This window comes from Mobula hypostoma, chromosome 6 (assembly GCF_963921235.1).
Source record: "Mobula hypostoma chromosome 6, sMobHyp1.1, whole genome shotgun sequence".
Classification (NCBI taxonomy): Eukaryota; Metazoa; Chordata; class Chondrichthyes; order Myliobatiformes; family Myliobatidae; genus Mobula; species Mobula hypostoma.
Window position 1 is genome coordinate 18661023 of NC_086102.1, and position 15756 is coordinate 18676778.

The window sequence follows — 15756 nt, forward strand, 5'->3', positions numbered from 1 at the left end:
GCATCCCCCAGCACATCCTTGTAGTATGTTGGTCATTGACATAAATAACACATTTCACGACTATGTTTTGATGTACATGTGACAAATGAAGCTGATCTTTAAATTCTTGCAATTTAACCCAGGATTATCCCAGCCAATTATCACCATACGAATTGTGAAGGGTAATGAAGTTCGGGTGGCGGAGTGGAGATACGACTCTACCAAAGGAAGTCTGTGGCACTGCTTCTCTCCGCTAGCCTGCAGGTCACCTTTAGTCCCCCCGACCCCGACCATGAGCATGTTGAAGCCATGCGAGCAGGTGGTGGATGGTCATATGAGCAGCTGATACATATCACAAGTCCTGGTTATGCGACCACTTTCACCAGGCAGGCAATCTCTGACGAGTACCGATAATGGCTAGGGTCACCCGTCTTGTAAAGACACGGCCCAGAAGAAGGCAATGGCAGACCACTTCTGCAGAAAAGTTTGCCAAGAACAATCATGGTCACAAGACCACTCTTGCCCACGTCATATGACATGGCACGTGATGATGATGGTGAATCAAGTTTAGTTGCAATGCAATGTTTGAATCTTTGTTCTGTTTTTGGGCTCTTCAAAGTGATACAAGTACTGTTTGAGGTTTGATTGGAACAGAACGGAGAAGTATTAATTTGTCTTGTGATTGTGTTTCAGAGGACCTTCGCTTGTTGTACAACCGGGTGTCTGCTTATCCGAAAGCATTCAGCACACCGCTGGAAGTGGCAGAAAGCAGCTCTGAAGAGAGCTTCAAAACTGCCTATATCTCCTCGGTGGACAGGGACGCACTTTGGGCTGAAGTGGAAGGAGAACCCGATAGGCCGGCCCATCAACCAAGCCGGAAAAAAATCACCAGTCACCCCGCCAATGAGCTACGTCAAGGTGTCCACACGGAAGAAGGCAAGGACAGCAGTGAGCACACGGAATCTATAGACACCAGCTCAGGAGCGGTCTCTTCGGGGCTCACTTCCTCTGCATCGCCACCATCTCCTGAACACCAGGATACTATGAGCGCCACCGACGATGAAGGACACGCGCCGCCTGGTGGGGTTACCACGGACAAGCTGCTCAACGGCGACCCACTGCCGAACAGCCAGCTGATGCTGGTCCACACCGATTCTGACAGAACTCAGATGTCGCAGTCCCTGTCCAGTGACGAGGAAGAGATAGATCTGGAAATGCAGCTGATCACTCGAGAAAAGGTTTTAAAACGTCAGAGGGAGAAGCATGCCTTCGTGGAAGCTTTGTTTAAGCACATCTTGTTATACATCCAGCCATACGATTCTAAAAGGGTGTTGTATGCTTTTTCTGTTCTGGAAGCTGTGTTAAAAACTACTCCCAAAGAATTCATTGAAGCTCTCTGTTCCACATTAGTGGATACCAATTCCACCAGCCAGCTGAACCTCATTCATAATCTCCTCACTCGCCATCAAGAATCGCTCATTGGCCTGAGCTTCTACGGGAAGCTTCCAACTCCAGCATTGCCCACGATCCATCGCCAATCCTCGCTGATGGAATTGCTGACTTATCTTTGCCTGAATTTCCTGAGATCCTATTACCCCTGTCAGATGAAACTGAGCCACAAGGATTTGTTGGGGAACCGGGACGTCCAGGTGAACAGTGTGCAGGTCCTGATTCGGATTGTGACACAACTGATCGCCAACGCGAAATCGCCGGATGGCAAAAGCCTTGATGTTATCAGGAGCTGGCTGACCAAGTGCAAGGTTCAGGAGTACGTGCTGCTCTCCCTGTCCGCCTCCATGTACCTCAGCGAGAAGAGCTACGCGCTCAGCTTGGCAGAATCTAGCGACGAGCTCATTGAGGAAGGTCTGTCAGAGGAAAACCTCGTGAACTTTGGCCAGGACCAGATCTGGAGCGAGCACCCGCTTCAGATTGAGCTCCTCAAGTTGCTTCAGGTGCTCATCGTGCTGGAGCACCACCTTGGCCAGACAGCCGATGATCACGAGGGCCCTTCTGACCTCTCGAAGGAGTGGCACAAGGTCATGGGTTTCCAGATGTCTATCACTGCCATGGGCTATGTGCAGACTCAGCCAATCACTGCCCAGGGGATGTTCGTGTCAGCTGTTGTCAGGGCCTTGCAGCCACAGTACGGTTATAGCATTCACCCACCATGGGTGAGCCTGGTCACTCTCTCTCTTCCTTACCTCGGCAAATCCCTGGGACTGGTTGTCGCACCGTTTGTCGCCCAGGTCTGCAGAAACCTGAACGATCTTGTCCGACAGTATGAAGGTGAAGATAAAAAGAGCACAGCGAGGTAGAGAAATAACTTTCCTTTTTTTTCATATATTCACCATAGAAGCCTTTCTGAGGGAGAATTATGATTCAATCATCCATCTGCTGTTACATTTGCTTAGGTATCATTGCGGGTTGTTGTACCACAATAATATGGCCAGTCAGTATTGATAGTGGGCACGTGGCCAAGTGGTTATGGCATTGGACTAGCGACCTGAAGGTTGTGAGTTGGAGACCCAGCTGAGGGAACGTGTTGTGTCCTTGAGCAAGGCACTTAATCACACTTTGCTCTGCAACGACACTGGTGCCAAGCTGTATGGGTCCTAATGCCCCTCCCTTGGACAACATCGGTGTCATGGAGAGGGGAGACTTGCAGCATGGGCAACTGCTGGTCTTCCATACAACCTTGCCCAGGCCTGCGCCCTGGAGAGTGAAGACTTTCCAGGCACAGATCCATGGTCTCGCAAGACTAACGGATGCCTTTACTTACTTTACATTACTGATACCACGGCTATGATAACACTACATCAGGAATCTTTTAGTTAAAATCAGAATCCTTTATTATGGCTGACATACAGTCTGTTGTGGAATTTGTTGTTTTGTGACGGCAGTGTTAAAATTATTTTAAATTATTAAAAGTAGCAATACAAAGTAAAGAGTGCAAAAGAGGAATAGTGAGGTAGTGTTCACGGACGGTACTGAAATCTGATAGCAGAGGGGGAGTAAGCTGTTCCTAAAACTTTAAGGCACGGCTCTGTATGAATAAAATTGGAGGGGATGCTGTCCAGCTGAAACCTGAGTCACACTCAGCCAGCTCCAACAGGCAAGCCTTACTTCAGACTCCCGAAACAGACACTTCACACCAGATCCTGCCCAGGATTTTCTGAAAGCCTCCTTGAAATGGAGCAAGCTCACTGATTCTAGTCCCACAACTGCTCGAAACGCAGAAGGAACACTTGGGGTGGCATTAGGGACCTTCAGTTCATCCAGTGGAGACACACACACAAATGCCCCACTTCCCAAATAATCAACCTGCCCAGATTGCCGACCACCTACTAATGGTACCAAATCTCCTCAAACTACTAATGAGGTATCGCTGCTGCTACTGTATTCATGAAGCAAATGGTTTATTGCAATGCAAGTTTTGATATTTCAATATACATGTGACAGAAGAGATCTCAATGATCCAGAAATCTGAAACCCTGCCTCCTGCACTAATTCCTCAGCCAAGCATTCATGTGTCATGCCATCCTGTTCTTACCCTCACTGGTATGAGCAACGTTTCCTCTAATTTCTTTAACAGCTGCGCGGACCAACCATTGCTCTGAGCAGGAAATGTTTACTCAGCCTGAAAACTGCGTGGCACTTTAAATGTTTTTTTTTGTAATATACATATCAGACAAACACAAACCACAACTCACAACCCAAATAAATGATGTCAGGCTGTCAAAACAACTCTCAGGCACAATAGCAAACGTAAAGTATCTTGACTGGATGGTGATGGTGTTCAGTTGGCCAGCAGTTTATGATAAGTATCTAATCAGCCAATCATGTAGCAGCAACTCAATGCATGAAAGCATGCCGACATGGTCAAGAGGTTCAGACCAAACATCAGAATGGGGATGAGATATGATCTAACTGACTTAGATCGTGAAATGATTGTTGTTGCCCAATGAGGAGGTTTGAATCTCTCAGAAACTGCTGATCTTCTGGGATTTTCACGCTCAACAGTCTCTAGAGTTTACAGAGCATGGTGCAAGAAACAGAAAATATCCAGTGAGCAGCAGTTCTGTTGATGAAAGAGGTCAGAGGAGAATGCCCAGACTGGTTCAAGGCGACAGTAACTGAAATAACCACGCATGAACAACAGTGGTGAGCAGAAGAGCGTCTCTGAACACACAACTTGTTGAATCTTGAGGTGGATAGACTACAACAGCAGAAGATCACACTGGGTTCCACTTCCTATTTGCAATAAAGTTGCCTCTGACTGTAGATGAGTGGTGATTCACTTCACCTGGGGCATAGGAGGAGGAAGTGAATCATACCAGGCCCTAACTGGTCTAATGAGTGAGGGAGGAATGGGTAGGGTAAAAGGAATGTTTCTGATGCACTGCTGATAATTTCCAGCATTCTGCTTTTAGTTTTGTGTTCCTACCACAGCTTTGAGTAGCTTTTTACAGATTTACTACCTCCCATTACTTATTTTCTTTCTCACTAAGCCCACATATAGCGTAGCCGTACGTAAGGAGTTTGCACATTCTATTAACAGTCAGCTACTGATTTCCAGCTTATTCATTTAATATTGAAATATAGTGTGGAAATGGTCCTTTTGGCCTTGCGAGCCACACCACCCAGTAACCCCCAGTTTAACTCTACCCTAACAATGGAACAATTTGCAACTACCAGTTAACGTACCAACTGGTACATCTTTGGACAGTAGGAGGAAACCGAGGTGGTCACAGGGAGAAAGTACAAGCTCCCTGCAGACAGCAGCGGGAATTGAACCCGGGTCGCTGGTGCCAGTAAGCATTGTGCGAGTGACTACACTACCATGCTGTAGTAGAGTGCTCAGTGACGCTGGGGCATTGGTTTACATATTCCAACAATGCATTTTGGAGGATTTTACAGCGATAGTTTTCCTGGTTTATATCCAATGATCTCCTATTGCAGGAAAAGCTGGAAGCAGGTAGGAAGGCAGACATCATTGCCGTGGGAGCCCAAGGGCTTTGTATTGGATTTGATGTGTTGCTCTTTAGCACTCTTCTTCAGTTGGCCAAAGGTCGTGGGGGCACTAGAGACGATGGTGTATTTCGACATATGGAATGAGCTTTGATGGGGAGCCTTGGTAGGCATGCACCAGATGGGCCGAAGGGCCTGTTTCCATGCCTCATAACTCTGATTATCAACTGCCTGAGGAAGTGGTTGAGGCAGGTACAATAATAGCATTGAAAAGACACTTGGACAGGTACATGGATAGGAAAGGTTTAGATCAAGGGTTCCCAATCTGGGGTTCACGAATCCCTTGGTTAATGTTAGGGGTCCATGGCATAAAAAAGGTTGGAAACCCCGTGTTTAAATGAATTTTGGCCAAAGGCACGAGCTCAGATTAGCATCTTGGTTGGCATGGTTGTTCTCAAGGGGCTGTTTTTGTACATTATGACTATTGACTAAAACAGAAGAGATTCTGCAGATGCTGCAAGTTCAGAGTGACACACAGAAAATGCTGGAGAAACTCGGTAGGTTAGGCAGCATCTGTGGAATGGAGTAAAGAGGTGTTTGGGCCAAGACCCTTCATCACTGACTTCTGCCCTCTTTGACAGGTGGCTGTGAGATATAGGATGGGCTCCATGTTTTCCAGGTAGTGGGGGGAGTCACAATAGACCATCTATTGCTGTAAGTAATTGTATAATCAGTGGGGTACAAGACCAAAGATGCTTTCATGTGTTATCGATTACATTGACAGTGCCTTGTCTTCCAGTTGTGTGCAACCCAAGTTTCATTTGTGCACTTCTGCTCAGTGACTGAGGTTGGATTATTATTCCTTCTGGAATGAAGGTGACCTTGTTTGGATGTTAGTCCTTTAGATTGCAGCTCTCCTCGGGTGCAGAGCTGGCATTGTGATGAGAATGATTGAGGGAAGTGTTGGGAGTAAATGGTTTCTTATGGACCACACCCAATGTCATGAGACTGTTAGACATAGAGGTGCTTAAAAGAGCACGGCAAAAGAAAGGTTTCATGTGGAACAACTGCAAAATCAGTTTAGACCACGACTACGCACCGGGGATTCTTGCCAGACGGAAGGAATATACGGAAACACGGAGAGTCCTGAAGGAAAACAACATCAGATTTCAGACCCTGTATCCAGCTCGGCTGAGAGTCTTTTACGACGAAGGGACAAAAACTTACGCTACGGTGGAGGAGGCAACGTCGGACCTGGCGGACCGGGGACTACCTATTAAAGTTATCACCCAACCAGAGTCGCTACTGGAGAGGATTTGGCAGAAGTCGTGGCAGTTAGTGGGGCGAGGACGCTCCACTCGAACCAGAGTGTCAAACTACAAGGAAAAGCTGCAAATATTCAGACGCGAATGTACAGAGAATACAGATTAATTAAGAGAAATGACTGAAAAGAGTAAATCGGACTTAAAAGTAAAATGAAAACTGGTAACTGAAAATAAACTAGGCAGAATAACTTGAATGATAGCAATATGGTTGAGACATAAATAGGAGAAAATTCTCTATGATTATTCAAACTGCTGAGGGCTCTCTAACACAGGGTGAAGATAGAGGTTATCCCTCTGAACTGAGGCGGGTCGGTGCTCAGGCCTCACTGTGGGAAGTCGGGAAAAATTTTCAAATATTATACGTTGAGAAATGTCTAGGGTGTGGTTATATGTCTTGGTTTACTGTTGAGAAGGGATTGCTTACTGTTTGGTTAGAAAAGGAGAGTGCTTTTTTTCTACTAGAGAAAAATGCAAACTGAATTGGTAAAAATAATTTCCTATAATGTTAATGGGGTTTTGAATCCAATTAAAAGAAATAAGTTTATGTCTAAATTGAAAAACGAGAGGACACAAATAGCTTTCCTCCAGGAAACACATATGAGCCAATCTGAACATGGAAAATTAAAAAGAATGGGCTTTAAGCATGTATTTTATTCATCATATAAATTGAGTCACAAAAGAGGGGTAGCTACTTTAATATCAAGTACTCTTAATTATGAACATATTTCAGAGACTAGAGACAAAGAAGGACGGTTTGTAAAAATCACAGGAAGAATAGAAGGTACAGAAATAACATTGCTGAATGTTTATGCTCCTCCAGGTAGTGAATGGTCATTTTATAGACACATTTTTGACCTAATGGTCAGTTCTCGAGGGGTAGTAATTTGTGGAGGGGATTTTAATATTAGATTAAATCCTATATTAGATTCTTCAAGAATAGTTACTCAGAATAAACCTCTGACTCGGAAAGTGAATTCATTGATGGAGGAGTTGGGAATTATAGATGTCTGGAGGGAATTACACCCTACTAGTAAAGATTATACATATTACTCTTTCCCTCATTCAGCCTATTCAAGGATAGACTATTTCTTTATCTTTAATACAGATAGACTCAGGATAAAAAACTGTAATATTGCAACAATTGATCTGTCGGATCATAGCCCAGTCTCTATGTCTCTAATCCTGGAAAGGAAAATGAGGAAAACACTATGGAGGCTAAACTCACATATACTCAATAACCCGAAAGTAATGGAGAGATTAAGGGGAGAAATCAAAGAATATCTAGACCTTAATGACACGGGAGAAACATCACCAGTGATTTTATGGGATACATTGAAAGCTGTACTGAGAGGGAAAATTATTTCCATTACTACTCACATGAAAAAAATCAATGCACAAAAATTAGCAGACCTTCAAGGAAAATTAAAACAACTTCAAGTTGTAGATAGCAACAAAAGTAATTCAAATCGAAAACAGGAAATTAGGAAATTGCAAAGTGAAATTGATGATATTTATACGTTCGAAACTCAAAGAAATTTTCTTTACCTGAGACAAAAGAATTATGAAGTAGGAGGTAAATCAGCTAGATTATTAGCATATAAATTACGAAAACAACAAGCAGACAATACAATTCATAAAATAAAGAATCCAAAAACAAAGCTTGTGGAGAGTACAATAGGGAAAATTCAAGAGAGTTTTGAAAAGTATTATCGAGAGCTGTACTCCCAACCCCGGGCCCCCAATGAGCCCTATATAGACAGTGTATTGAATTTTTTAGATCTACCTAAACTTACAGATTTACAAAATGAAAGTTTATTAGAAGCAGTAACTGTCAAAGAACTGAACGTGGCCATCTCTAGGTTAAAGGCTGGAAAGTCCCCGGGTTCTGATGGGTTTACCTCAGAGTGGTACAAGTCCCTGAAGACACAGTTAGCCCCATTACTACTTAACACCTTTAATTGGATCTTGCAGAGAGGAGAAACTCCACCTTCCTGGAGAGAAGCGATTATTTCAGTTATTCCTGAAGAGGGTAAAGATAAACTAGAATGTGGCAATTATCGGCCAATTGGTGTTCTTAATTTAGATTACAAACTATTTACATCTATATTAGCGCGCAGATTGGAAAAGCTTTTACCTGGCCTAATCCATTTAGACCAGACTGGATTTATTCAACAAAGACAAACACAGGACAACATAAGGAGAACTCTGCACATATTAGAACAGGTTAATAAGGACGAGACAGAGACAATGGTAGTAGGATTGGACGCTGAGAAAGCTTTTGATTCGGTTAGTTGGGCATTCCTATACAGAGTGTTAGGAAGATTCGGCTTTCAAGAAGGGTTTATTAAAGTAATTCAGACTCTATATGACAGCCCTACAGCCCGAATTAAGATAAATGGGGACCTCTCTGACTCCTTCATTTTAGAGAGAGGCACTAGACAGGGATGCCCAATTTCTCCTCTCCTTTTTGCGCTATATATTGAACCACTTGCCCAACTAATAAGACAGAGCGAAATCGTAAAAGGTATCAAGGTGGCAGGGATTGAACAGAAAGTGGCGTTATTCGCAGATGATGGTTTTGGTCTATCTGAGTGAACCAGAAAAATCATTTATAGGATTGTTTACACTGTTGGATGACTTTGGGAAGATATCAGGTTATAAAATAAATGTAAAGAAAACGCAGGTTATGTCCCTAAATTATACACCATCCAAAAAATTGCAGGATACATACGATCTTAAGTGGGAAGCTAAATCATTAAAATATTTAGGAATAACCCTGCCGAAGGATCTTTCAACACTGTCACAGGTAAATTATGGGCCATTAATCTCAGAGATAAAAGCAGATATGCATAGATGGAATCTTATCCCCTTTTTAAGTTTAAATTCAAGGATAAATACTATAAAAATGAATATTCTTCCTCGGTTATTATATCTTTTCCGTACTTTACCAGTGGAGGTGGATGAATATCAATTCAGGGAATGGGACAAATGGATTTCCCGCTTCATTTGGCAAGGAAGGAAACCTAGAATTCGATATAACACTTTACAGTTAGGGAAGGAAGGAGGAGGTATGGTTCTTCCTTGTCTGAGAAATTATTTTTATGCCTCACAGATAACCCCTCTGTTATATTGGTGTAATAGGGAATATAAGGCTAGATGGAAGGAAATAGAATTTAGATTAGTTGACAGTTTTCCTCTTCAGGCCTCAATAGCTGACAAAGGATTGATGGCCCAGTTGGAAAAATTTAATAATGCTTGGATAAATCTTACATTAAAAGTATGGCAGAAGGTGGTTAATTCATGTGGAATTAACATGCTAAAACTCTTTAGATGGTGTGCATATGATACCGAATTCCTTCCCAACAGAGGAGATAAAAGATTTGAGCTATGGATAAAGAAAGGTCTTACAACCTACCTCTCATTTATAGATAAAAGAGTATTACAAAGTTTCCAAATCCTGCAGGACAAACATGGCCTAGAACATAATGACTTTTTTAGGTACCTTCAAATACGAAACTATGTTAACCAGAGTTGTAGATATACAGACCTATCAACAGTAGAATTAGAATTTTTCAAGATTCTGAATTCGGCTTGCAGTTCAATACCTAGTAAATCAGTTTCTCGCCTATATAATGCACTCTCCCGTGCTAAAAATGTAAATACACTGTATATTAAAGAGAAGTGGGAGAAAGAAGCGGGGTTGGTACTTTCAGAGGAGGCTTGGGGGAAAATCTGCAGCTTTCAATGGTCCTCGACTAATTCTTTGACTTGGAGAGGACATTGTTGGAAAAACATTATAAGATACTTCAAGACCCCATATCAGGAAAAATATAAAGATACAAATGTGATGTGTTGGAGAAGGTGCGGCTCCAAGGAGGCAAATCATTTTCATATTTTCTGGGATTGCCCTAAATTAAGTCTATTTTGGGAAGGTATTCATAGAACATTAGTTAAGGTACTTAGGTCCCAGATACCTCTGAACTTTGAGACGCTCTATTTGGGGCATGTATTGTTCCTTGAACAGAAGGAAGATATAAAGTTGCTGCAGGCCCTCTTAGCGGCAAGTAAGAAATCAATCACTAGAAAATGGCTAAATCCAATACCACCTACATTAGAAGATTGGTACGAAATTATCTTGGAAATATTTAAAATGGAAAAGTTGACTTACTCCCTGAGAACTCAAAAAGAAACATTTTATCAAATCTGGAATAAATGGATTGAATATATAACCCCAATGCGAGCAGACTTTAGATGACTCTCCTAATGATTTATATTGCTCTTCTCGTCAACACAGTAATATTGCTAACGTAAGCACCCCTAGTCTAAATGTTTGTTTTTTTTTTGGAAAATAGAGAATTAACACAAGTAAAGGGAAAGATTTGGGGAAGGGATAAAAAAAATGAAAAAATTAAGTAAATAAGTACATAGGGATTGGATAATTATGTCTGCGGGCAGGAACAAGCACGAACAAATTGGGATATAAACACCTACAATGGTTGGTATATAGGCTTGTATGCAACATTTTGGACCAGTGGAAATGGTCCAGAAGGGTTGTATGGAAACTATTATTACCATTTTTCTTAACAACTGATTTCATTACTTAGCCTAATAGGTTAGATTTACCACTGTACATAATTATCTATTTAAATGTTTATTTTCCTTTTATATCATCTCAATGTGTACTTAAGAATGTATAAATAATTGTAGTTTTATACATATAAAAAAATGGAAAAGGATATATGTGTGAAAAAAGTATATGATAATTGTGAATTCCTTATCCAAATAAAAATAAAATTAAAAAAAAATATGTAAATGCCCTCTGGCAATAAAATTTGACAGGCTTTTAACACTAATTCCTATTGTCTGCAGGTAACCTGTGAGGAAATGATTTTGAGAAACAATGTTTAGATTATTACACATGTATGACGGGACTTCCGGTAAACGTTGTATTGCATTATATGACTGATTTATAGGATCGGTCCATGGTTTGCAGATACATACTAGGAAAAGAAACAAGCCAGTATTAGGGATTTTTTGGCAGATTATCAGAATCAGCTTTAATATCATCAGCATATGTCATGAAATTTGTTGTTTTGTGACAGCAGTATTGTAGTATATAATAGTGAAAAAAATTTACAATAATAAAAATATATAAAAAGTTAAATTAACCAAGCAGTGCTAAAATACCATATACTACCCTGAGATTAATTTTCTTGTGGGCATTCTCAGTAGGTACAAAGAAACACAAAAGAATCAATAAAATACCGTACACGAAGGTGGATAAGCAACCAATGTGCAAACTGTGAAAATACAAAAATAATTGAAAATTATAAAAGAAAAAATAGATAATAGACATTATTATATGTATTACTAGCAGTTTTATTGGTGTAAAATAAACAACTTAGCAAAGTCCTGAAATGTTTTTCTTAGTTCTATTTGGTTAAAAACCCAACAGCTTGAAAAATAGTTAACTTGAACTGGGTATGTTACGAATTTGAAATGAGTAGTCATCAGCTAAAATCAGGCACATGTGTAAACTCTCTTAATATTGATTTCTATAATTTCTGGTAATTTCTCTCTCCACTCCCTTCCTACTTATTCCATTTCCAACTCTGATTTTCTTCAATCCTTTACCTCTTCCACCTATCACCCCTCAGCTTCTCACTTCATCCTGCCCACCCCCACCAACCCACCATCCCTTTCACCGATCACCTCCCAGATTGTACTCCTTCCCCTCCCCTCCCCTCTCCTTCTTTTCTGGCTTCTCAATAGGTAAATTTAATGTCAGAGAAATGTATATAATATACATCCTGAAATTATTCTTCTTCGCAAACATCCACGAAAACAGAGGCATGCCCGAAAGAATGAATGACAGTAAAATGTTAGAACCCCAAAGCCCCCCAGCTCCCTCCTCCCTTGCACAAGCAGCAGCAAAGCAAAGCCCCCTCCCCCACCAGCAAAAAAAAGCATCAGCACGCCCCCACCGAGCACTCAAGCGTGCAGCAAAGCATCAATAAATTCACAGTCTTGCAGTACCCCAAAGACTACTCGTTTACCCGGTAATTCAACATACCACAGGCTCTCTCTCTCCCTAATAAGGGAAAAAGAGGTGTCCCCATTTCACAGCGAGAAGGGAGACCAGACAAAGCTACTCTCTGATCTATGGTGTTAAAATTCTGTTGCGCCGCTCCTGCCGAGCTCCGTGCCTGAAGAACTCAGGTCTCCGCACACAGCTGGCAGCCAGCTCACTGCTTACGATCTTCCGTCTCCCACGCACATCAGGCAGTGGTGGCACTGGCCTCGAATCTGCCCGCCTCCAGAGCCGTGAAAATCCGGCACCCTGAAGGTGCGGTAGTCTTCCAGGCATATCGAAAAGCGGTCGGTCGTGAGGCCCCGAGAGTGGGTCTCAATTCCGCAGAGGGCCGAAGTCAGCGTGTAACTCCAGGTCAGGGTCTTCAAAAGAACCTTGAAAAGGGGAAAAAAAAAAGAGATGTCAAAGGTAGAAATAGAGCTGTTTCTGAAGATGCGAGCAACGGAGTTCTCCTTCCTTTCCAGACCTGATGAAGACCCTTAGCTTGGCACAACATGTGGCCTGTTTATTCCTCTTCATGGATGCTACCTGATCTTCAGTTCCTCGAGTTGTTTCTCTGGATTTCCAGCATCTGCACAATCTCTTTTCATTTCTCTTTTATCAATCTCGGTTTCAAATCCAGTGATAGAGTATTCCAAATTTTTCCGCATTTCCGTTCTAAGTGGCCTGGGCCTTGTGACTGTGACCCACTAGCTCAGACACTTCTTACCAGAGTAAACATTCTCCCAGTAACTACCCTGCCAAGTTCTATGTTTCAACCCATGCAAAACAGTGCAAGAACTCAGCCAGTCAGGCAGCATCTATGGGGGGGGAATGAACAGCCACTGTTTTGGGCTGAGACCCTTCATCACAAGCATCAACTGTTTACTCCTCTCTATAGGTGCTGCCTGACTTGCTGAGTTCATCAGTCACTGTGTGTGTGTGTGTGTTGCTCAGGTTCCCAGTATCTGCAGAATCTCTTGTGTCTACGTTTCAACACTATATTGCCAGATCTGAACTGTCTTTATGGGTGACACAGTAGTGTAGTGGTTAGTACTGTCACTTTACAGTGCCAGCAATCGACGATCACGGTTCAATTCCCACTGCTGTCTGTAAGGAGTTTGTATGTTCTCCTCATGACCATGCAGGCCTCCTCCAGGTGCTCCAGTTTCCTCCGCTGTTCCAGAGACATATGGGTTGGGGTTAGTAAATTGTGGGCTTGATACGATGGGGCTGAACTGTGTATTCACTGATGTAAATGACACATTTCAGTGTAAGCTTCGATGTTTCGATGTACATGTTACAAATGATCTTTATCAGCTAAATTTAGGCTGCAGGCATTGTCTGTGACTGGAATTTCCAGCCATTACTCCCATCCATGAGTGAACCCACAGGTGACACGGGATGTGTCACTCTGCTCCAGTTCTATGTGTCCAGTGGGAGCCCAGAATTCCACTTATTCCCCCAGATCTTCACTAAGCAATCAGCACTCAAGCCCTGTGCCAGATCAAAGGATCATTAATATGAGCAGACCCATGGTAAATTGGGGGACCACTTCATCAAGCACGTCCGCACCATCTGCCAAAATTGGCGCTTATCCTTGGCCAGACATTTTAATTCCAATTCCCGTTCCCATTCCAACATGTCAATCCATGGCTTCCTCTTGTGCCAATATGAGGCCAAGCTCAGGATGGAGGAGCAACATCTTATTTTCTGTCTGGATACCCTCCCAACTTGATGGTATGAGTATCCATTTCTCCTTCCAGTAAACACAATTCCATTCCTCTCGCCTCCCTCTATTCCCCACTCTAACCTTTTACTTCTTTTAACCTATCACCCCCCCACCCCAGATGCCCCCTCCTTCCCTTTCTCCAAAGGTCCACTCTCCTCTCCTATCTGATTCTTTCTTCTTCATCCCTTGACCTTTTCCACCTGCCTGACTTCACCTATCACCTTCCAGCTAGCCTCTTTCTCCCCCCCCACTTTTAAATTTAGGCATCCCCCCCCCCCAACCAGTCCTGAGGAAGGGTCGCAGCCTGACATGTCGACTGTTTCCTCTTTTCCTTAGATGTTGCCTGGCATCTGAGGTCCTCCAGCATTTTGTGTGTGTTGCTTTGATTTCCAGCATCTGCAGATTTTGTCATGTTTCAGACGTTCTTTAAAAGAACGCTGGGAAAAGAAGAGAAGATGGCGGCGCGACGCAGCGCGCAGCGGCCACTGCGGAATGAATATCTGTTATCTGTCAAGTAGGATGCCGTGCACAATCCTGATTTGATGGAGGCGGACATGAGAAGCACAGAGGAACATCTGGTGAAACTTCTGAAATACCTGTTTCACTGCCGCTGCTACTGTGATATCCAGAATCTCTGGAGGGGAAGGCCCCGAATCCTTGGCTTTGCTTGTTGCTTGGCGGTCGGGGCCGGGGTCAAAGCGCTCAGCAGTGATGGTGCTCGGTGTCGGAGGGCTGCTCGGAGGCTCGAAGTTTTCAGACAGACTCAGAGTCGGACTGTGGTCGGGTGCTTCCAGGATGCTGCATCGGCAAGTTTGCGACGCTGGAGGTTCATGGCAGGGAGAGTTTCTCCCTTCTACCGTCTGCGTAAGATGATGGGGCTTTCAGGACTTTGAGACTTTTTTTTACCGTGCCCATGGTCTGTTCTTTATCAAATTACAGTATTGCTTTGCACTGTTGTAACTGTATGTTATAATTATGTGGTTTTTGTCAGTTTTAGTCTTGGTCTGTCTTTTGTTTCTGTGATATCATACTGGAGGAACATTGTATCATTTCTTAATGCATGTATTACTAAATAACAATAAACAAGGTCTGAGTGTCCTCATAATCTAATCTAATCTAATCTAATCTAATTACTCAATTGCCTGACGTCATAAATCTGTTCACACTTGACCCTTTTCCAGAAGCAGGGGAGGGGGATTATTTTGCCCACACACCACTCCTGGGTACAGAGAACCAGTGCTGACCATTTTGGGAGTGGGCACACGTTAATGTGAATATTGGGATGGGTCCCAGAAGATCTAGCACCATTTACAGTCACCAAGGTTTGGAGTGCAAAGCTGGGAGGTGATTGGTGGAAAAGAGTAAGGACTGAAGGAGAGGAAATCTGATAAGAGAGAAGAATGGACCTTGGGAGAAAGGGAAAGAGAAGGGGCACTATAAGGAGGTGATGGGCAGGTGAGAAGAAATGAATGGGTAAGTGGTGGAGTGAGAATGTGGAATGGAAAATGTGGAAGAGAGAAGCGGGAGAGAAATTACCAGAGTTTAGAGAAATCGATGTTCTTGCTGTCAGGTTGGAGGCTACCCAGGCGAAATATGAGATATCGCTTTTTCTACCTGAAACGAATTAGCCTAAATACTAATGAATATTTATTTATTTTTATTTGGCGATGCAATGCGGTGTT

General features: G+C 42.8%; 1 protein-coding gene across 3 annotated transcripts in view; it reads left to right on the plus strand.

The window, feature by feature from the left end:
• Positions 1-15756, plus strand: part of dop1b (DOP1 leucine zipper like protein B) — a 199853-nt gene that overhangs the window by 117110 nt on the left and 66987 nt on the right. For all 3 annotated transcript variants that reach the window (XM_063050333.1, XM_063050335.1, XM_063050334.1), the window contains exon 19: positions 673-2290. In XM_063050333.1, coding sequence (XP_062906403.1) covers positions 673-2290 — 1618 coding nt within the window. The remainder of the gene's footprint in view (positions 1-672; positions 2291-15756) is intronic.